Genomic DNA, 24,386 nt, shown 5'->3' with positions numbered 1-24,386 from the left:
GCCGTTCCTAAGATTCATAATTTTATAAATATATTTATATATTGTATCTGTAATAGGCAAGCTCTTGTAAGGCACAGGCTATAGCTGACACTCTGAATAATTTCAGTATTTTCAACGGATCTTTCTAAGCATTCCCCTGTCAAAACTGTCCAGACCGTACGTAGCCGTTTTTACAGGTGTGGTTCTGAAGGCCACTCTCATCTTTTGGGGAGGCGTTCCAGTGGAATGAATCCTCTGAGATCCTGCATGGTTTCCTCTATTAGACTTCTCGGGGACCAGTTATCTGATCTGCCTTAGTATCAAGAAAACATCTCTCTTCTCTAGTAGCTCCTTTGAGAGCAACTGAACCCAACGCTTCTCTTCTTCCCTTTAAATCTGTCTTTCCTGGCCCTCAGGATCCCTTTTCCTTTCACATGAGAATACGAAGTCTTCTAAGATTTTAGCACTTCTCCCAAGGAAATCTCCTTCTTCCTCCAATTGAGTAAATCTGCATTTTAAATTTTGTTTGCAGTAGTTTGTAAATGCTTAAAAAGAATCCGGTCCCAAATTTCTTGTGTCTGATTCCCATTTCCATCATTTCTTAGCTATATGACTTTTGGAAAATTATATATCTTTCTTCTTCTTCAATTTCCTTGTCTGTAGAATGGAGTACTAATTGAATGTTTTCAGCTTCTAGCAGGAATATAGTAAGAACCATATAAGAACTTTCTACTATAAATAGTTTTCCTTTGTTCCTATCCTGATGGCAAAGAGAAAGGACAGTGTGCAATGTTTCATCCATGCTCTTAGCACATGAAACTCTCTGTGACATTTTGTTCCAGCCACAAGAGCTCTTTCATTTGTCCTCTAAGCTTTTGCAATAATTATGTTGATTGATTTTGGGTCTTTGTGTGTACATGATCTAACTTATTTCTCCCTGAGAGTCCTCCTAATTACTTTTTCTTCAAGAGAGAGGGTCTGGCCAGTTTATGCCTGCTCTCATGTACAATAAATTATTTCTGTCTGGGAGTTCACCAATTACTGATAGTTCACACTCTTTGACTTTCAAGAAGACTCTTGGAAATATAAATTCTCCCATGACAGGCCACCTAATGAGACTATTTCAATAGGTATGTTCTCACTTCTGAAAGACTCAGTATTAGATTTGACCTTGCATTTTTAATCTCTTAACAGTAAATGGGAAGGTTGTCATCAACCAGGATCTCAAAAAATATCCAAACATGAGTAGCTGCCATTTTATAGCGCTCTGTATGATGGAGAGCCCATGCCTACAGCTGCGTCATCCAAAATACATATTCTGCGCTTGAATTGAGGAGTAGGGATGGGAAGAGATCTATTACTAAACCCAAATAAATCTGTTGGATATTATAGATACCTAATGCAAATAATCTACACAGAACTGCAGAGACCATGGTCTGTTCAACTCCTAATGAGATATAGCTCTGATCACTGACACTGAACAAAGTGCAACATTTCGCCACTTAGTTTTAGATTATTTAAACAGAGAAAAATTATGGCACATAAAGTCAAGACCCTCTTTACTACCCCCTTTGGTTCTTTCTTTCCCTCCATGATATAACCATTATTTTGGGGTCAGTGAATCTTTCTCCTGCTTTTGCTTTTACACTTTTGTTTGCATATGGGTTTTATCCACAACCACCGTCAAAATACATGGCTATATGTGTTGAAAGCCTTTATGTACTTTCCATGGATTAATTTATCTCTAAAAAAATACCACGAGGCTCTTATAATGATTATTCCTGCTTTAAAGATGAGAAAATTGAAAAGATGAGCGATGAAGTAATTGTGCCCACGGTAACATATTTAATAAATGTATAAACTGTCTGTGTGATGATTAGGTCACACAGGTCATATGTGTCCAGGAGGCGGGTTTTAGAGCAGGCGAAGAAAAGGGTCTGGGAGCAGCAGGGAAGAGCCAGGCCGAAGAACACACTGAAATCAGACACGGAAGCAGATTCTGTCCACCGTAAACATGACAGAAACTGAATCTGATCTTTCAGTTTCCATCTTGAAGAGCAGGACCCCAGAATGGCAAAAAATGGGAGAATGACAAGTGGAATTTGGCTGTATGGCAGAACTCATTGAACCCGAATCTCCTTGGGCAGTCAGAATTCAGGCGTCTCTGCACCAATTGCCAGAGATGCCCCGATAAGGGCTGAGAAGGGTTCAGTACCTAAAATAAGACCGTGGGGAAGAGTAATTATAACCATTCAGAATGGATTGCAGAATGGAATGGAAGTGTCTAGCATAAGTCAGAAGAAGAATACAGGTTCAGGATGTAGGATCAGGAGGAAAGAGGGCAAAGTAAGTGTGTGTAGGTCTGCACACTTGTAGATACTCAGTGTGGAGCCTGTTTTTATTGTCCCAGGGCAGGCAGCCAAAGAGGCCCTACCAGCCCTGAGTCCCACACAGCCTTTGGCTGGCACTGGCCTCTGCTGTCTATCCTCAGGCAGGCCAGGACTCTCCTCAGGCAGGACAGAGACTGATGAACCCCAAGATTCCAGGAGTGGTAGCTGGTGGCTCATGGAATAAGCTGTCTGCTTTGCCCGTATTTGAGATGCTCTTTGAACAGAATGAAAAGGCCCCACATAAACATTAAGTTACATTAACCTTAGAAAGGAATGTCCACAGTCACAGTGAAGAGGCTTCTGTTACAATCAGGAAAACTTGTGCTGGTGGTGGGGGATTCTATTAATACCCAGTGTTAGTAGAGAATGAAAAGGACCGAGGAGTTGTGAAGACATCAGTTATCAGGAGCGCCTACCATTCGGATGGGCATGGCAAATGCAGGAAGGCAGGAAAATCTACAGGGTGTGTCATTAAAGTCTATCTGACATGTGGTGAGTTCTGAGCTCGCAACTTGTCAGGAATCCCTGAAACCCATTTCCTAAGTTATTTCCCACATAAGATTTTCTATGTTGCTACCTTATCATTTTCTGTCGTTGTCAGGCCCCCAAACCCACTCATTTATCCTGGTGAAGGAGCAGGAGAGACCTCTACCCAGGACAGCTGGGGGCTGGAGGCAGAAGGGGAAGCTTGAGGGTTTCTGCATCGGGAGGGGGTGACTCGGCAGCACTGTGTCTACACTGCTGGCACACAGGTACGTGGCTGAGTCTTCGAGTTCTGTGCGCTTGATCTTCAGGGTGGAGGATGATTTGTCAGGCATCTCTGCTGAGAACCGTTTCTCGGGCATCCCCGAGTCATCTACAGGATCTTGATTGTTGAAAGAGATCAGCAGCTCTGGTCCCTGCCCTGAGGTCCATCTATACCAGTAAAGGCCTGCGTGACCAGAAATAGGCTTGCATCTCAGGATTACTTCTTGTCCCACCTTTGTCACCTTGTGCCTGGGTGTCTGGATGACTCCAGCATCTGTAAACTCCGTGGAAGGGGACAGAATCTGGGGACAGAATCAGAAAAATATTGGAGTCACACAGGGAAACCCAGAATGAGAATGTTACATTTTCTGGGGACTCACTTACCCCTAGGAGACAAAGGACCCCTAAGAGACAGAGGGCCGGGGTGCCCATTGCAGGGTGAAGGCAGATGTGGAACAGCCCAGACCAGGGCCCTTGTGAGCATGAGCAGAGTTGCGAGTTTGGGGAGAATCTATCTCCACGAGATGTGTCTGTCAGTGACATCACTAAATAAGCCGCCACCCACAACTCAGGAGCTCCCTGCAGAGGAGGCTACGTCTCTGAGAGATGAATCAGGCACAACTGAACCCAATTACAGCTGCCCTGAGATACAGATTTATGCAACCAGAGCCTACCAGCTATCCCATTTGAACCTAAACTCCAAGTATTTGCAGATAACTTCATTGTCTCCCTGCAAGCCAGCTTCTCTGCAAGCTCTCATACTCCCCTCACCTGTGGTTAAAGGCTCCTGGTCATATACACATGCTCAGAACCATCCATCAGTTAGTTAGGAGTTAGGCTCTGAGCACTCCAGAAAAAACAATACCATCTGCATTGTTAGGGCTCCAGGGGCTGAATTGATGAGAACTGATTCAATCTGAAAGCTCTTACTTGCAGTGAAAAACCTTTCTGAGTTTATTTATCCTTGAGCTCTGTTAAATTCCCAAGGCCCATGGGATAGAATCTTCCACACTTCTCTATCCCCACCATGAAATAAGTGGAGGATTTTCTCATTCTTGAAGACGTGCAAATAAAATTCTCTAGAGTTGATTTAAATATATTCTTACTCCTAGAAAAGCTCATTGTTTTTAAATCAATAACACTGAACCTTTCCCTCTAAAAGGGGTCTGATGCCACAAACCCACTTCTGCTCATGGTAAAGGTTATGGAGAGCAGAGAGAAGCATTTTTTGGGTTGGTCAGTTAAGTTGTTAATCAAGAAGAAGGACCAGTTCAAGTCTGTATTTTGTGGTTAGCATAGAGATGTACTGTTGAGTCCCCTGAATCTAAGGACCACATGCTAATTTTATTATTATTTTTTAAAGATTTTATTTATTTGAGAGAGAGAGAGAGAGAGCACGTGAGAGAGAGAGAAAGCATGAGCAGGGAGGGGCAGAGGGAGAGGGAGAAGCAGACTCCCTGCTGAGCAGGGAGCCAGACACGGGGCTCGATCCCAGGACCCTAGGATCATGACCTGAGCTGAAGGCAGACGCTTAACCCACTGAGCCACCCAGGCGCCCCGACACATGCTAATTTCAAAAAGCAGATATTTTTCAGACTGGATTATGTTACCTGAGGTACCTGTTTGTCTATTGGTTTCTATTGGATCCAGAATGTAAATCTCTGGCCATTATTCTGTTTCCAAAAAGATCATTGTCTGCTCTTTCCTTGTTACCGTGTACCTAGGTGTGGTAGACAGAACGATGGCTCCCCACAGATGTCCATGTCCCATCCCCGGAATTGTGGGTGTGTTATATTACATAACAAGGGGGAATGAAGGTTCCAAATGGAATTAAGGCTGCTGATCAGCGGACCTCAATACAGGGAGTGTATACTGAAATTTAAAGGTGGGCCCAATATAATCCCAAGGGTCCTAACATGTGGAAGAAGGAGGAAGAGTCAGAGTCAGAGTCAGAGTGATAATAGCACGAGAACAGCCTCGACCGGCCATTGATGGCTTGGAAGATGGAAGGGCTCTATGAGCCAAGGAAGGGTGGTGGCCTAGAGGTTGAAAAAGGCAAGAAAACAGTGTCCTTAGAGCCCCTATGACCCTGCTGACACCTTAATTTTAACCCCAGTTAGATCCATTTTGGACTCCCGACTCGCAAAACTGTGAGATAACAAATCCGTATTCTTTTGGGCCATAAAACATGTGGTAATTTGTTAGAGCAGCAATAGGAATTGAATAAATTACAGTATCCATGGGACTGGGGCAGAAGAGGCAGTACAGGATACAAGATAAGGTTAGGGGGAGAGACTGATACACAATCACATAGAAAGAACCTGAAATCAGGCCAAGGAAGGTCCAGGCAAAACCTTCTTATCTCTTATCCCCAGACATCATCTGCTTCCAGGGGGCACATGGGAATCTGGAGCAAATGGTAAAGTCAAAAGTACATTGTGGCATCTTCCTGGTGAGAACAGAAGACCTTGGGGAGAAATTCTGTTGTTCTGGCCCATCCCAGTCCCTGCTTGGAAAGTGCATTTGCGGGTGGTGTCCCCGCGACTGCCAGCTCCCTGGGGCCAGGGTCCCTCTGATGTGGTCCAAGGTAGCATCTGCAGGTCTCCCTGCTTTACCAGCTGCAGAACCACAGAGCAGATGGGCTGGCCGGGGTTGGTTTGGGTCAGGCTCGCTAAAGTTTCTCTGACACTCAGCTTTTCCCAGCCCAGAACATGCAAACCTCACCAGCCCCAGCTCCGTGAGCTCCCACACCTTCAGCAAACCACAACAAGCATACCTGCCATTCAGAGTCCAGTTCAGAACAAAAGTGTCTCCATAAAATAGAGGAAGGAGCCTTGGTCTTTAATTCCTTCATTCTCAGCCAGCATTCAAGGTATCTGCAATTCCCTGAATCTAAACCCAGCCCCATGGTTTAACCCTTAAACCCTCTCCTTCCAGGGGGCTTGTTCAGCCCTTCTGGACTCTAGATGACAGTGAAGCCACAGTGCCTCCTAGTGGCCAATGGGAAGAAACAGCACAGATGTGTTCTCTTGTCAGGACGGAAGTGGAGTTGTGCCTTGTTTCATTGAGTACAAGGGGTATGGGTGTATGATTTGTTAGTATTAGAGGGTCAACAGCTAATATTGTCTTATTGTGGCCTAAGATGGAACCGATAGTTAGACATTGGAGCCATACAGGTGGACATGATAATGTCCTTTTTGATGATATTGGTAAATACCAAAATAATGGTAAATAATGGGGCTCAGATGTGAAACCCAATGGTCTGGCTAACACTATACTGAGTCGGAATTTAACTCATTTTCTCTCTCCTCCAAACTGCAGTCTACCTAGTATGAAAAATAAAGTTCTCCACTAATCTTAGTTCATGCTGAGAAAACACCAAGGAATCGATCTCTTGTCTAGGTACCAGAAGGAAAGCACAAAGATGAGGAGAGACTAAAGAAAGATGAAGAAATTAAATGAGATCACTTATTTCCCTTCCCATATAGAAAAGTCGATAAGGAATGGGAAGATTAGAACAGAAGTATTAGTAGGCCCACCCGCGTAGCTCAGTTTGTTAATTAAGCGTCTGCCTTCAGCTCAGGTCCTGATCCCTGGGTCCTGGGATCAAGTTCCGCGTCTCCCTCTCCCTCTGCCCGTCCCCTCTGCTTGTTCTCTCTCTCTCAAATAAGTAAATAAAATCTTAAAAAAAGAACAGGAGTATTACTTTAGGGAAATCTCCCAAAATGGGGAATGTGGAATAAAGTGATGTCTCAGGAGACTGGGTTTAAGTGGGGAAGATGGAGCCACTTGTTAGTTATTTTCCCAATTCCAGCCACTGCTCCTTGGGTGTACTCGTGAAAAACCGGCTCAAACGCATCACGACAGTGCAGCAATTAAATGAGTTCCAAGTCCATTCTGTGTTCTCTGCTCAAGTCTAAATATTCACTCCTTTTTCTATTTCCTGTCCTGCCACATGGTCCAATGACATGCCAGAGGTTATGGATAAAAGTAAAAAAGAACATAAAAGTACTCCAATAATACTCCAATGACAAATACTCCAATAATAAAATGACAAAAAACAAATGTCTCAATTTGACTATAAATACCCTTTACATTTTAAAAAAATTCTCTAGTTGAAATTAAAGTTTAAGTATAACATCTCTATGCCATTTAAGTTAAATACAAAGAAATTATAGACTAAGAATCTACTATTAATGCATTTTGATTTAAAATTCTAAATAAGGAGCACCTGGGTGGCTCAGTCATTAAGTGTCTGCCTTCGGCTCAGGTCACGATCCCAGGGTGCTGGAATCGAGCCCAGCATTGGGCTCCCTGCTCTGCGGGAAGCCTGCTTCTCCCTCTCCCACTCCCCCTGCTTGTGTTCCCTCTCTCGCTATGTGTCTGTCTGTCAAATAAATAAATAAAATCTTTAAAAAAATAAAATAAAATTCTAAATAAAATTCCTTGACCTCAGTCCCTAGAATTATAAATAAGAGCTCTCAAATCAATCCTTCTGTTGTTCCCCAAATAGTTGGGTGAAATGACAACATCAAAAACCTCAGTTAATTAATGTCTCAAAAATATAGTGGGAGACACAAGGCTGGAATCTTGGAGAAGGTGAGTGGCTGGAGAGGACAGCATAACAGTCTCTTTTTGCCTTTGGGGGCATTTGCCTACCCCGACTCAGTGCTCACGAGACTGACTCACTGGCCAGAGGGACAAAAATCAAAGTCCAGAATGTACCAAATGTACATGAATTAACAGATTCAAAGTAAAGATGAGATAGAGATAAATCTGTTCTCTAGGTGACCCAGGCCACCTCAAGCCTTGAATTCTGATTCAGGTGGCCCCAGGTTGTTTATACCCCCATGCACTTGGCAGAAGCAAAATGAAATTCTCTCTGGAGGAAGATCTGTCCAACCCAGCAAAAATTTATTTCTACAAATCTAGTGTCTGGCACAAAGCCAAAGATAATTGGATTCATAAGGAAAAATACAAACACCATGAAAATACAAACATCATGACTGAGAAGGAGCAGAAAAAGAAAATCGACAAAAATAGCCCCACAAAGATGTCAGATGTGAAAATATTCAGACAGACTCTGAAACAACTATGTTTCCTATCTATGAAGAGATAAAGGACAATCTCAGAAAATGTTATTAGGCTGAGTAACTATAAAATATAGCAAATAAACAAAGAAAAAAGGAGACAAACAAAAAAACAGAGTCTCAAATGTAGAGAACAAACTGATGGTCACCAGGAGGCAGGTGAGTGGGGCGATGGGGGAAATAGGTGATGGGGATGAAGAGCGCACTTATCATGATGAGCACTGAGTAATGTGTAGAATTGTTGAATCACTGTATTGTACACCTGAAACTAATATAACATGGTATGTTAATTTACTGGAGATATATATATCAGCAGACTGGAAAAATAACCAAATAAAAATTCTGGCACAGAGATGGTGGATAGTTGTATTCATCAATGACTGAAGTTGTCAGACGAGTAAACTGGATGAAGATACGGGCAGAGCTGTGCACCAGATAAATGGACGTAAATTATGACTCACTTCTTGGTTGGATAAGGAAGGAAGTAAAACCACAGGGGCTGAGGGGCAGTAACAGTGTTTTGAGGGAAATCTCAGGAAGCTGCTTACTAAAGAGTTCTAACCAATGGTTCAGAACGATGGCCACTACTCTCTTAGGGAATCTGACAGAATTTATAGTGGAGGATATGGATCTCAACACAAAGGTTGTTAATTGAAGAGTTAATCTGAGGGCATAAGTGGATCGGGGGCAACTGGTTGTTTCAGAAGTTCTTACTAAGGAATATTTAATGCGCGAGGGAGCTATTTTGATGTGCTAAGGCAGCCAGCTGGAGATGCCCTCAAAGTCTCTGAACTAGCTGGCTCAAGCCCGGGGCACAGTGCTGAACTGTGTTGGTTACTTTGAAGAGTTAGATCACTCTGGAGAAAGAATTCATTTTGAGCCAAGATTTGGGACTCGATGCCAGGATATCCATTGGTGTGTATTCCTTTGAAGTCGGAGAAGGGCTGAATAATACAGCTGAAATTATCAACACCATCATCATTAACAACACCAGGAGAACAGGAAAAAAATGTTCTCCAAGCACATACTGTGTTGAGACTTTGCTGCAGAAAACTTCCCACAGCAAGCTGGAGAGCAATTCGAATAATTTAGACAGTGGTAAGAACCACAGAGGGAGAGCCTGCTGTTAGCTACTCTCGAAGATTTGCCATCTGTATTATTAGAGTTTATTGCGTATGTTTTGTGATTGCGTATTTTCATAGGGGAACAGCAATCACTGGCCCTTGGGGCCTGAGTGTATGACCAGTCACGTCCAGTTTGGGATCCTTGAGTTATCCCCAAGAAGTGCTTCTAAACCTGAGTCATAATTATTTTCAAACAACATTTTCAGTCCTCCTGTCTTCCCTTTATAGGAATCATAGCTTATCTCTGCAAGCCCACTTCTATCCCTCGCATAATGAAGGATAAGGTAAGGCCTCCGTCTAGAGCTTCTGTGAGCTGACTAGAAAGGGGAATCATAATGTTTTGTGCGCAGAAAGGAAGTGCTTCTGGGATGCTGTGGCTAAGTTAGCTGCTGGCACAGAAATACAAAATCGAGTCCCCACCTCAGCAGGCTAGATCTTGAGGGTAGAGTCTACTCCTTTGGGCCTCTCTGCAGAAAATCAATTCTGAGGCAGCTGTGAATCATCTAATATGGCCTCATCCTCAAATGCAATCAGAAGCCCCAGGCCCTGTCCCAGGTCTGTCGATACCGGTAAAGGATTCTGTGGCCAGAAATAGGATCACACCACAAAAAGCCATGGCCTGTTTTTTTCTGTGATCTTATGTCTGGGAGCCTGGGCGGCTCCACCTTCTACAAATTCTGTGGGGAGAAAAGAATTTGAAAATGGAAAAAAAAAAAAAAAAGAAAGAGTGGAGTAATCACTGGAAAGATAACATGCAGAGAGATCTTAGTGTTCTAAGGACTCACCCACCCTCCAGAAGACAGAAGGCAACTCAGTGGAGGAGCCTGGTGCCCCGGGCAGGGTCAGGACGGGAACGGGAGGTTCACCAGGTCAACGTCCTTGTGAACATGAGCAGAGGAGGATGGGCATCCCTGTTGTCCCCAGGAAGCAGTTCCTGTCGTGACATGAGTGTCTCTGCAAATGGCCACAGACTTAGAAACCAAGTGTTACAAACTAAACCAAATCTAGGAGGTTATTGAACGTATCTGTAGACTGTGTGTACGTTTATCCAAGTGTCTTCACGCATTGTTCCATCGTTCCAGGGTGTGAGTGATGGGGTTGACCACCACGCCTCTACATTTCCCACCACCTTCTCATTCTGCTGGATGTTTCCACTTCGATGTATCAAAGACAACTCACCGTGAACTATAATGTCACAACCTCTTTGTATTTTCTGGAATCATCCTTCCCTCTGGACATTTTTCTTTCACCACGCTCTCCATTCTCCCAGTCACACGAGCTTAGACAGGATGCAGGCTGGGGAAATTGCTACAGCATTATCCTAGAAGCACATGGAACTAAGTGACACACTCAAAGGTAACGGAATAAAATGATCCCTGAGTGCAGGTTAAGGTGGAAGCTTTTATTCCATCTGAAGGTCAAAGACTAGTTTCCTCCTTGCTTGCTCCAATCTCCACGGTGCTTTATGTACCAAGGTCTTCATCATGGGGCTTCCTATACATCTAGTTCATCAATGTAGCATCTTCAGTCTTATCTGGGAAGGCTGGAAAACTCTCTAATCCCTGAAAATACCAGAGTGGATACGATAACAATAAATACAAAACAGAACAGACCTTCTGGAATCTTAAAAAACTTCTAGAGTAATAGAACTGAATTCAGTGGTTAGTATCTGGCTTCCTTCTTCTTCTTTTTAAACAGGGCAACATTAGCTATAAACACACTTCCTTCCCTTGTCTGGGTGGTGAGCTAGGAAGTGCGGGAGGGTTGGAGAGGGTCCTGCTAGTTGGTATGAAGGGACAAAATGAGAACATGTGTGTCCAGAGAGGTGGGAACAGTATAGCCGTGGGCTCAGATATATTCTGCTGAGTCTCAAAAACTTAGGGCTTACATGTCAAGGTTATCAAGTGAAGACCCAGAGATGGGGAATTACCAGATCCACCTGTTTCTCTCACAAATTTCTCTCTCATCGAGTAAAAAAGCAGTTGACCTGAGCCCAGCTTAGTTGGCACCAGTTGATAACTCCAATATGGAGAGATTTTTTCACATCAAGATATCACTACTTATTCCGACCTGTGACCAGGGGTTAAAGAAATTGAGGTCTGCCGGTCCCAGGAAAGGCACCCCCCATGTGTTCCCAGGCCTCGCTTGCCTCCTGGGCAGCCCAGCTGATGAAATCTATGACCATCTGTAGTGCCTCACTAGAATCAGGCGAGTATTAGAGCTCATGAGGGCCAGCGCGCACGAGGGACCGTGCTTGTGAGGGACAACAGAGCTTGTGAGGGACGGAGCTTGGGAGGGTAAAACCTCTCAGCTCCATCTGATCCCCTTGTCTCCTCATTAGGCAGATATATGCTGTTCAACCACAACTCGGGGACGCACTTGTTTTCTTCTGTTTACAGTCAGGTCAGCTTCCCACCTTGTGAGTTTTTTACTAACCTTTAGGATGTTCCAACTCTCTTGACGCAGAGAAAATGGTCCTATACGTTTGCTGAAAGGCCTCTTGGCATTCACTGCGGGTTAAATTTTGTGCTCATCTCAGAGATATAGAGCTGTTTTGTCTTCAAGCTATGAATTGTCTTGTCTTTGGGGACGTCTTTTCAATCTTACCCTCTCGCCTGCGTGGAAAATACACTATAGAGCTGCAAGAGGTCTTCTCTTATAGACTTATTTCATTGTAACTACAGAATGTCTCAGAGATTAAATTAAAAATGAATATAATAAATACCATCACACTGAAATAATGCCAATATTGTGGGATCTTAAGATCTTTTCCTTCAACAAACAATGAATCATGGAACACTGCACCAAAAACTAATGATGTAATATATGGTGATTAACATAACAATAAAAAAATTAAAAAAAAAAGATCTTTTCCTTCAACTTTTCACCTATGGGAAAGCTGAAAGAATGGTAAAATGAACAGAACAATAAATTGTACATCTGTACACCAATTGCTGACATTTTGTAACATTTGCTCTATCTCTTTGTATACATTTTACCTTTAACTTCTGGAACATTTTATCCTTAGTAATTCAGTTGGTCTCTCCTATAAAAAGAGGACATTCTCCTACATAATCAGAAATGCCAGCATTGCAATCAAAACAATATTATTATCTAATATATACTTCACATTCAACCTCCTCCAGCTGTCCTAAAAGTGTCCCTTCAAGATTTTGAATTTTTCTCCTCTGGGACAAAATTAAAGATCATGTTGTTGATCAACTTGGTTGTCAGGTCTCTTTAGTCACTTTTAAAAAGGCATTTCCCCGTGAGAGACTATGGATTCTGAGAAACAAACTGAGGGTTCTAGAGGGGAGGGTGGTGGGGGGACGGGTTAGCCCGGTGATGGGTATTAAGGAGGTCACGTGTTGAATGGAGCACTGGGTGTTATATGCAAACAATGAATCATGGAACACTACATCAAAAACTAATGATGTAATATATGGTGACTAATGTAACATAATAAAATAAAATAAAAAATAAATAAAATAGGCATCTCCGTCATCAACTTATCTATAATGGTTTTCATGACTTTGATTTTTTGAAGAGCCCAGCCTGCTGACCAGTTAAATGGCCCACAGTCAGAATTCCTGCATTATTACAAGTTAAATATCTTGGTAAGTATAGACTGTATGTGATGTGTAGATAATGCTCCTAGTACTTTCTCTGCCCTGGATCTGGAAGAAGTAATTTCTGCCCTGTCCCTTCTATTGAGGAATAACCTTTAGAAATCAAGTACTCTGCAATGGGATTGCTCATTGGTACTGGAAGCACAACCTACAAGGAAAATAAAACAATTAGCTGGTTTTTTAATTGTTTCCTAGACCTTTCCATGGATAGAATTAGGAACTACATCATCTTTAAATTATAAGTTCATATGGATACCTCCAATTCAAATCAAAACAAATTTCTTCCTCATCTTTCCCTGTTTTGTTTTTTATTATTATACCTCCCTTCTCTTAGTAGGAATCCTGGTTCCCCACAATATTGGTGAATTCACTCATTTGTCTCTTCTATAGTATATTACAAAGGTTTCAGGAGTACGACATGCACTGAAAATATAACCAGCAACCAATCTCCCAAGTGAACTTTATCCTCAATCTCATTGAGCCTCATCACAGTAACACTACTAAAATATAAAGACAAAGAGAAACTCTGAAAGACGACCAGACAAAAAAGACATTACTTCCAAAGAAGATTTACAAATGGCCAATGAGTGCATGAAAAGATGCTTACCACCACTAGTCATTAAGGTAATGCAAATCAAAACCACAGTGAGGTTCTACTTCACATTTAACTAGGATGCTGTAGAGAGAGGAGAAGGAAAAAAGTGTTGGTGAGGATGTAGAGAAATTGGAACCCTTCTACATTGCAGATGTAATGTAAAATGGTACAGCTGCTGAGAAAAACAGCTTGACAGTGCCTGAAAAAATTAAACATAGAATTACCGTATGACCCAACAATTCCACCTCTAGGTATATGCCCCAAAGAATAGAAAACAGGAACTCAGATACTTGTAGGCCAATGTTCATTGCAGAATTATTCACAAGAGCCAAAAGGTGAAAACATCTCAAATGTCCATCGACTGTTGAAGGGACATACAAATGCCGTCTATCCATACAATGGGATATTATTTGGCCATAAAAAGGAATGAAGTTCTGATCCAGGCTACAACATGGATGAACCTGGAAAGCATTATTCTCAGTGAAAAAAAAAGCCAGACACGAAAGGAAGAATATGGGGTTTCTATGGGGCAAATTCATGCAGACAGAAACTAGACTAGAGGTTACTAGGGCCTGATAGGAGAGAGAGGTGAAAATTTTCCAGTCTGGTAAGTTTGAAGTCATAACTTATTTCTGTATACAATACTTTGATTCTAAGTAAGCTTGAGGATCTATCTACATGTTTAGTGGTAATTCATGTTTACTCTTATGTGAATCACCTAGATTAAATATTGCCATTTTTATTGGGTTTTCTTTCTTATTAAGTAATGAGAATTCTTTATTCCTTCTGGATACCATTAGACGAGGTCAGCTATGCCACAGAAAATAAAACAGATCCTAAAATCTCAGTGGTTTAACCAGTGACCGCAGATTTCTCGTGACCACAGAACACAATGTGGCGTGAACAGGTTTCGTCAGTGGTTGTCCACCAAATTACGATCCAGTGAGCCAGGCTGCTTCCATATTATAATTCAGCAATCTATAACTTGTACATTCCGAGTTCATCACAGCATGGGAAAGAGAGTTGAAGGGTGTCTGCACAGAAAGCAGTTAACACAGCGTGAGACTGTTGTGCTCAGAAAGGCTGCTTGCAAGATGGGCCATTGGCTGCCATCTGGGGACTTGGCTGGTAAAGTTATCTGTGCCGATACCAACTTTTCCCAACTAAGAAGGATGGTTCACTTTGCCTAGACTGTTCATGCAAACACGGAGTTTATGCTGAACACCAGATTTCCTTCTGGGAAACTACATTTTTAGTATGTGGTGGGCAGTGAGTGCCCATATGAACAGCCCCCAATAAAAACCTGGCCATTAAGTCCCTAAGGGGCTCCCGTGGCAGAAACACCGTACCCATGTTGCTGCCTTTTTGCCACGGGGGGAAGTGTGAGCTCTGTGTGACCCCTCCACGGAGGAGGAGAGCATAAGGACGCCTGTCTGTGGATTCCTTCAGACTCCACTTGTGTCTTTTCCCCTTGTGATCCGCCACTGAATAGTTACTGTGTCACTAATAACTCTTAGCCCTGACTACAACTAGATGCATCTCCTGTGAATCCTTTCAGCGAATCTCCAAACATGGGCGTATACTTGGGGACCCCCAACACAATGCCACAGGACAATTTAAAAGGCAAGGCTTGGAAGAGACTTAGATAATTTTTACACACTTCCCATTGTTCAGAACTTGGTTGTAGGTTCCCAACTCCATAACTGCAAATGACGCTGGTAATTGCGAAGCAGCCATGGGGCTTCGGTGGGCAGGAATGGCGTCTGTCACACCAATTCTTTATCATTGGTTTGCACTCCTTGTGTCTTTTCCCGGTCTGTGGCTTACCTTTTCATTTTCATGGTGTGTTTTGATGCAGAAGAGTTTCATGCGACCGGAATTATAGTTTTCTTTGTGGTTTGTGTTCTTCTGTGTCTCCACTTAAAAAAAAAAAAATCCTTCCTCAAATAAATGCTTAAAAATAGTTTTCCTAATTTATTCTAGTAAAGTTTAAGTTTTACTTTTCATAATTGAAAGTAGACCTGAAATAGATTTTTATATGAGGGATGAAGTAGAGTTCCAGAACTAAGAGGGAGGGGCATATGTTTAGTGAAGAAATAGCCTGTAAAAAAAAAGATTCCAAGGGAAAAAAAGAACATGGCGCATGCAAGGAAATAACTGAACGTGTGTGAGTGTGGCTGGGGCAGACAGAGCCTGGGAGACTGGGCAGGGTGATGGTGGAGAGACGGGGGGAGGGGCAAACATTACAGGACCTTGCAGCTCTATTACCTCACAGAAGAAAGGCAGCCAGTAGCAGAGACCATATGAGTGAAGGTCTATGACTTGTAAGTTGAAGGGTAGCAGAGGCTGGGGAAAGGAGTAAGGAGTAAAGAAGTCACTGAAACTCAGAAGGGACAGAAGAATGTGGGGGCTTTGAGATTATCAAGGGAATCTTCCTGTATCTGAACTAAAGATGCATTTTCCTTCTGCGAGTGGAAAGAGAGGCCAGCAGAAGAGAGAACCAGCAAGCTAAGGATGTTGCGGTGATGTCCAGTCAGGCTGAGACTGGTGTAGGGACGGACTTCAACCCCGAGGGTCATATTGCCCACTGTCGTAAGGCTCTCATGCTGGCAAGAGTTCTGTGACTCCACCAGAGGCAGGGCCTTTTTGGGGCTCAGACCAGGCCTCGTGAGTTCAGGGCAGCTCAGTCTAACTACCCTTTATGTGCAAAGAGGAGGCAGCTGTGCAGCGCTGTGGGGTAACTGTTGGCACAGAAGTACACAGATGTCTGGGAGGAGGCAACAGATAGCAGTATGAGTTGGAAATCCTCCTTATTTGATCTAGACGCATTGTACCCATCGGAGACGTCTCCTTTATCAGTGCTGCCAATATCGATTGAATAATAGATCAGCCTCAGCCCATGTCCCAGGTCTTGTCGATACCAGTACATATAGTCATAGTTCTCTGTCTGGTGACATCCCAGAGTCACCTTCTTTCCTGTGCTCACTATCTTGTATCTTGGACTCTGGGTGATGCCAGCATCCATGTGTCCTGTAATAGAGAGTGACACAGACTAATGTTGTCATCTTGGGAGGAAGGCTTGTGTTGAGGTCTTGGGAATTCCAGGGAAGGAAGCCCACCTGTACTCACCTGCCCACAGGAGACAAAGAGCCACACAGAAGAAGAGCCTGGTGACCATTTCAGGTGAAAGGCAGAATCTCATGTCTTCTAGTTTTGTTTTGGGGAAATAGAACTTGGGCTTCCCGTCACTCAGTGACATCACTGTCCTTGACAAATGCTTGAGCTGCAGAGCTAACCTGCCATACCCCTTTCCCCACAAGAACGAATCATTTCAATATATACAAAGTTGAATGTCTCAGAAGGGGGAGAATTTGTTAGTTTGCTTTTTGAAGAAATCTTATATGTATATATACTCTTCCTCTACCTTTTAGTAAGGAAACTTGTTCCTCTATGAATAATGATACAATTCCTTATTTGCATCCTGTTACAATTTTTTCATAATATTTCTGTAGACTAAGAAAAAGTATTATGATGGTCCTGGTTCTTTGGTGACTTTTCTGCTCAAAATTTGCCTCCAAATACCTTTTAGTTTTTCTCTTTGCCTTAACTCTGGATAATTGGATGTTCAGCCTACAGTGATTTTCTTGTTTAAAATAACCATGTCCAGAAAGTTTTCAAAGTCTCAAGGTCAGGGTCATTGGAATTTGAAGAATTATTTTATGTTGTCTCACAGTGCCCTGAGTGATGGGAGCCCTGCCATCTGTAGTCAGGTCTTTAGGCTCTCACGAGTCAGATTCCTCCCCTTTGTTTCAGACGAGGCCACGGAGCACCAGGCCACATTAGTTCTTAGTTCCATGATTCTGCTTTCCGTGAAAAAAGAGGAAGCTCATTAGCAACGTGGATGAGATATCCATCCATGGGTTTACATGGAATTGTTTTGTCTCCATTCAGAAGGTCTTGCACCCACCCAATGGGTGCATATAGATCGAACCACACATTTGCTCTAGTGTCAGACTTACAGCTAGTCAATATCAGTACACACTGTTATTTCCTAGATAGGTCATATCTCAGTGTGAAGCTTCTCTATTCCTGTGGCTGCATTCTTGACATACTCTTCCTGGGTAATTCCAACAATCACACAGCAGTGAGAAAGGACATGGAATCAGAAATCTGACACAAGGAGTGCCTCACAGAAAGGCTTGTGGCCGGGGCCTGGAAAACCCAGGAAGTACTCTCCCCTTATGCACAGGACTCACCTGGTCCCAGGAGATTAAGAACCACACAGCAAATAAGTCTACTTCCCATGGCTGGGTCGGTACAAAAAAAGGGGGGATTTATTCAGCTAGGACTCACATTCTTTGGGGTAGGGTACATGGGATCTCAGAGATCTAAGGATTGTTCTCATAATAGAGTATGATCTAGTCAGAGTATCAATATCCTTAATGATACCTAATTTCTTTAGGGGGATAAGCATTTACCAGGAATATTTCTTTGTAAATTTATTTTTAAATTAATTATTGATTCACAAATTTGTCACAAAATTTGCTAAAAACATAGACCTCATCTCGAAGCTTTGTCTGTTTTTGTTTTGTTTTGTTTTGCCTTTTTTTTTTTTGCATTGGTGTTTCCCAAACACCTGGAATACTTCCTACACGTGGTGAAGAGTGAAGGGTGGGCTGGCCATAAAGTCAATGAAGAATAACTTCAGGCCCTTCTCATTTGCACAGGACCTTTCCAAGACTTAAATTTTTTTTTCTATTGTCTTTTTCACATAGCACCCTAAAATTTATAAGGTTTAGGCTCCATAAAACCTGGATATGCTCTGCACATGTATTCAATAAATGTTTGTTGAATTAATGAAGAAAATCCAGGCAGACTCTGCTTTTGTAAACATAACCCTAGTCTGTTCAGTTATAAATAGGTTTGGAGCATTAAGGGAGCAGAGACCCATAGGAGTCTGTTGGGGATTCAAAATAAACCAAAACAAACTGGGAAAAGATTCATTCATATATGTTATTATAAGACTTGGAGAGGATGGATGACAATATGGATGAAGGAAAAATGGCGGTCTCTTCCAAAGGGAAGGGTCTTCCAATGGTCCCCTTATTCCATCGCTGTCAGAGAGCAGAAGGGAAGAGGGAAGAAAGAACCAGATAAAGGAGCGATATTGAGGATATGCGGGGGCATCAGGAGATGGATTCCACTGGGACCTTCTGAGAAGCCTAGGAAATGCCTCCTTGAATTGTCCCCCTGAATGCAGATCCTGGAGGTTTTGTGTCTTGGCTCCTGTCCCGCCAGGAGCATTCGCATGCCTGCAGCTAAACCTATGATGTCACAGACAGCCCTGGGGCCGAAAGCCCAGGGATCAGGGCATGTGTGTGAGGGGCACGCCGTCAGCATGAGGTGAATGGAGGCAGACCTGCATGAAAATACTGTCCACAGCAGTGGAGGGTGAAATCAGAGGCAGGACAGAAGGCCCTAGAGGCTCTACCATGATGGACTCTTTTGAATAAAACTGTACCTTCCTTTATCAGATCTTCTGTGTGATCATCAGTCGCACCAAAGCTGCAATGTTCTGGAAGCACAGCACCTTCTTGCATATCAGACTTAATATCAAACAAAGAGTGCTGTCATAGACCTCATTTTCTCATTCCCATAAGAGGCAACCGTTTGCAGTTAATTTCACATAATACATTATCAGATGACTGTATTTACATTTCAGATGACTTCGTGTCTGGAACATAGGTGAGTCAGGCAAAAGTAATCCATGCCTGCCTTTGATCCCAGAATTGCATCCAGTAAATAATTGTGTTAGGCCAGAGCTTTGTCAGAGCTGACAGGGGAACCAAGATTTCTTGGGCCTAATCTTTGTGTTAGGCAATTTGTTTTATTTTCTTGCATAAAATCTCTGCAAGACACATATTATTGGCCTTAGTTTACAAGTGGGAAAACCCAGTCAAATATTTTCCTGGTCACCAGTCCAAGGCAGGTCCGAATATGAACAGATGGAAATCTCAGAAGTCCTCTTTCAGCAGGTAGCCTCCCTGCGCAAATGACTGTGTCAGGGCCCATGTTTCTGGAAGGTACTTTTAGGTCAGTGTTCCAATTGTGAAGATGCCTTCCTCTACCAAAATGCGGAAGGGGGGGTAGCAGTTAGGTTGGCGTGCGTCCCATATCTGTGAGCTGCACCTCCTTCAGCAAATCATCTACAAGGCCCGAGAGAATTAATCGAAATAATGTACTTAAGTATACGGCACAGAGAAAATGAGCAATAAATAAGGGAATTTTCTATAAGTTCCCAGAAAAGGAATAGAATTAAAACCGTGTGTGTTCACTAATAAGTTTGTACCTGCCACCAGGAAACGGCTATGCCGCACATGTACTTAACTGTAGCTCTCTGCTGTTTTCTGCAGTTACCGGCCTGGGCAGAAGTAGCAATTTCAGCTTTTCTGATGGAAAGTGCTAGATGTATGAGCGAACTGCAGCCTCTGCAGAACCTCCTTCCTCCAGAACGTCCAATGGTTTAGAAGCACTAGTTTCCGTATTAACTCCCATTCTGCTTGAGATCCCCAGGGGGCTCCTATTTCCTTGGCTGAATCTCCGGTAGACTGGAAACCCCCTAGTCCCTCAGCTCTTGCATTGGGGGAATACCCTGGCCCCACCCTAGTGGAACTGTGACCGGACAGATACACATTCTCTGGCTTGCAGCTAGTTCTAGAAGTGGGCAGGCAATAGGTATGGTAACCTGACACCATGATGTATGACCTCCCCACCACAGCTCAGCCAGTACCGAGATGGAAGACACGGTGGTCTGCGACATCTTGTTGGTTAAGGTCCAGGAAACCCATTCAATTTTAGGGAAATGTTGATTTCAGAGGCTTGGAGACCTATGAACTGCTGAGCTGAGAACCACTCCGGGATGTCTCCTTTGTCTCTCTCTGCTCCTGTTCATAATACTCAATGAGGAACCGGGAGCCCTGGCCCGGGGCCTGCTGGTACCATCTCACGCTGCTGTGCCCAGTGATAGGATGGCATTTCAGAACAGCCTTCCCCCCGCGGCCTTGGATTAGGTGTCTGGGGGTCTGGATGACTTCAGCACCCACTGGACCTGTAGAGGGAGGAAATAGCCGCTGATGATCTGGTCTAGGAAGGAATTTGAGATTCCAGCATCAGTTCAAGGGATGTCCCACCTGAGCTCAGGACTCACCTGCCCCCAGGAGACAGAGGGCCACACAGCAGAGCAGCTGGGTGCCCCTGGAAGATTCAGGCAGGACAGGACAGCGCATCTTCTGACTCAGGGCTCTGGTCTTCCTCCCTTATCTCTATTCATAGGGCTTGCCTGTGATGTCACCGTTCTGATGTCACTGTCCTTGTCGGCTCCCGCAGGCCCCCGGCACTCCCTGGGCAGGCTCAGCTGCTGCAGGCCCTCCTCCAATCTGTCCAGGCGCCTGCTGGGCAGCCGGGGCTGGCCGCGCTGAGCTGGGTGGCCATCTCCCACAGCTTCTCTGTTTTCCTCTGTGCTCCTTTCTCTGCACCTGGCTCAGGTTACTCAGGCTGCCCCACAGAAGCCTTCATCACACTCTGCACCAATGTAGGCTCCAAGAGAGGCCCTCACACCAAGAAAGGTGGAGTTCATAGCTCCCTGTTGTGGCAAACACACCTGAGCATCAGTAAATGTGAGAAGACTGTGATGGGCCCTTCAGGCACCAGCACTGACTCTGATTGATCAACAATCTCCCTGATGCCAGGACCAAGGCAAGACTGCTTCTCCTTAACCCTCCCTCTCCCAGGCGCTGCCTCCCGCGGCCCGCTCAGTGGGTCCACAGCGTCCTCAAGTGGCCCAAGCAGGCCAGGTACAGACTTGGGCGCCAAGATTCAGCAGGGCCCAGCTCTGGGTGATTGGATGTCCACCTGTGTCTAGCTCACCCTTTGCACGTGTTCACGAGGGAAGCACGAAGCAAACATGGTTCCAAGGAAAGAATACATATTCTAAACCTCATCAATTAGTGTTCTAGGAAAGGGGATACCAGCCAGTCATTAGATGCCCGCTGCCCGGGGAAGGGATAGGGCTCTGGGCAAAGTGCTCTCTTTAACCAAAGGTAATTCCTGGAAGAGGCTGACCATGGAGTTCTAGCAGCCAAAAAATGTAAGCAGCTGGGGAAATAAACCCAACATTATCACGAAGAGGGAACTACACATGTGATATATACATGTGCATATATAATATATACTAATACCCTGTTCATACATGTGTGTGTATAATATGTATAGTAACACCCTGTTCACATCTTTTGCTATTTCTTATTGAATTGTCGTTTTTATTATTGATTTGTAGGAATTCTTTATATGATGGCTACCTGCCCTCTCTCAGAAAGCCGTCTATCTATCTTAATATCTTTTGATGAACAGAACTTTTAATTTCTGATAAAAAAAACAATGTACTTTTTCAAGATGAGAACATTCCTTGCCCTCCTTAAGAAATCTTTGCCCACTTCAAGGGGAGGAGGGGAATTTGTTATGCTTTCTTTCAGAAGCTTTATCATTCAGAAGGTGTGCAGATCATCGAGAATGTTGATCCATCTCATAATACTTTTTTATGTCAAGGGTCTGCAAACTTTCTCTGTAAGGGGTCAGACAGTACACGGTTTCAGTGTTGAGCACGAGGCAGTCTCTTTCCCCCCCACTCAGCTCTGCCACTGTAACGCAAAAGCAGTCAGACGTAGTATGGATAGAAAAGAGCGTGGCTGCGTTCCTACAAAATTTCCTTTACAGATACTGAAATCTGAATTTCATATAATTATCATATGTCACAAAATATCATTCTTTTTATTTTTTTAACCATTAAAAATGTAAAGAGGGGAGGAGGGTGGGGGAGGGGTAACAGGGCAATGGGTATTGAGGAGGGCGCGTGCTGTGATGACCTCTGGGTGTTATACTGAACTAATGAATCACTGGGCACAGGACACGTGTGGGTGTGGGGAGGGGCAGTCACAACTGTGTCCTGAAAGCAGTTTGAATTCACCGTTCAGAGCTACAAGGGATGGGATGATGCCTCTGGAAGCTATGGATCTAAGTTGGGATCTTCTGTTAATTCTGGAGCTTAAAAACAGAATTCCTTCTATCAATTCATTCATCTCCATACTGCTTTTTGTCCTCAGCTCCTTATCATTGTGCCTCTGGTTTCTAAGTCACTTCTAAAATATATAAGGGGCGCCTGAGTAGTTCAGTCAGTTGAGTGTCTGACTCTAGATTTCTGCTCAGATCATGATCTCAGGGTCCTGGGATCCAGCCCACTTGGCCTCCTCACTCAGCGTGGGCGTAGGAGGCTCAGCTTGAAGACTGTCTCCCTCTGCCCCTTCCCCCAGTCATGCACACTCTCTCTTACTCTCTCTCTCTCAAATAAATAAATAAATTTTTAAAAATAAAAAATAATAAAATAAATAAGTGCTCCAAACCTCCCCCTGAGAAGGAGTCAGACTGTTTCACCCTTATCATCCTGATGAAAGGTGTGCAATAAAGATGGGGGGGGGGTGGTAAACTGATCCTTGGGGCCCCTAACAGGCTGCATTATGAATAGATTGTTCATTTGCTTTCCTGGCATAACTTTCAAAACCTTATTGGTGGCCCCCCTCCTCTAAGGAACAAAACCCAAATCCTCCCAGACCAAGATAAGATGCCTCCGAGCTCTGATGTGGGGAAACTGGCCTGCTTTTGGCCCCTGCGAGTCTCCTCCGGTGCTGAATGATTTATTAGAGTGCCCACCAAACTTCCACTGTGGCCTTCTGCCATATCTCCAGCTTTCTCTCTTGGTCACCAGGCTTCACAAGCAAAAGGATAGTGGAGATGTCAATTTCACCTTCGATATATATTTCCCCATTTTCCAACCACTTAAAGGCAAACTGATCAGCATCAGCTTGGATTTTAATTAGTATTGTTTTCCCGTACATCTTACGTGCTTGAAGGGACCACTGACTTGCTTCTCCCGCTTCCCTCATTTTAACAATAGCTTCTCACAGATTTCCCTTCCCTCGTTTATCCACCTCTGTATCTCTGCTGCATGTCATGAAGGAATGATTTTCTCAAAGCTCAGCTCTCTAAGTCTGGGCCACCGACCAGACCAGCTGCCTCTAGGACCTCTCCGCGGCCAGGATCATGATGCCTTTACCACCAGTGGTTGCAGGACACACAGAGACCCTCCTAGCCTGGTCTGAAGATGGACAACCCCTTCCTCCCAGTGACCCCGAGGTTCCTGCACCTCCCACACGGACACGAACAGACTGGCCTTTGTAATCTGGCTCCAACCATTTATCAGCTCTGAGTCCATGCACGAGGCCATCAACCTTTCCGAACCTGAGCCTCCTCCTCTGTAATGCAGGGTTAACACCGCTTCATGATGGCTTATGAGGAGTAACTGAGAGATTGTATAGTCCTTGGTGGGTGTAGTAAGGGCCCACCCCTTTCTCCCTCCCCGTCTTGTCATATAAAGGGTCATGGCTGGAGCTCTCAGACCTCCAGGCTTATGAGTGATGGGAGCACCCCACTCATCCCCCAGCAGCCTGAGTCTGGAGAACATGGGAGCTCGAAGAAGTGGCTGTCCAGTCACTTCAGGAAAGACCAGTCAGGAAAGTGGACAGTGATGACAGAGTGTCCATGTACCTGTCACCCCCTTGTGCAATACGAAGCATCAAATAGGAGCAAGTTAGGTCTGTGTTTACCAAGCCGGACAAATACAATGCAAAGTAGATTAAGGGGGAGAAGTATGCAGGTGGCAGTAAATGGGCACAGGCCGTCCCATTTTTTGCAGGTATATTTGGGTGGACAGGTTTGCATGA

General features: G+C 44.0%; 1 gene segment (V, D, J or C); it reads right to left on the bottom strand.

The window, feature by feature from the left end:
- The window catches only part of LOC113911840, a 150,958-nt gene extending 134,211 nt beyond the window's left edge, over window positions 1–16,747 (bottom strand). Inside the window, 4 exon segments of the C gene segment in view lie at window positions 10,115–10,121; window positions 16,292–16,321; window positions 16,523–16,584; window positions 16,684–16,747. Of these exon segments, the coding sequence occupies window positions 10,115–10,121; window positions 16,292–16,321; window positions 16,523–16,584; window positions 16,684–16,732 (148 nt within the window).
- Window positions 16,748–24,386: the final 7,639 nt, after the last annotated feature.

Source organism: Zalophus californianus, chromosome 12 (assembly GCF_009762305.2).
Source record: "Zalophus californianus isolate mZalCal1 chromosome 12, mZalCal1.pri.v2, whole genome shotgun sequence".
Classification (NCBI taxonomy): Eukaryota; Metazoa; Chordata; class Mammalia; order Carnivora; family Otariidae; genus Zalophus; species Zalophus californianus.
This window is presented reverse-complemented; position numbering and strand designations above follow the sequence as displayed.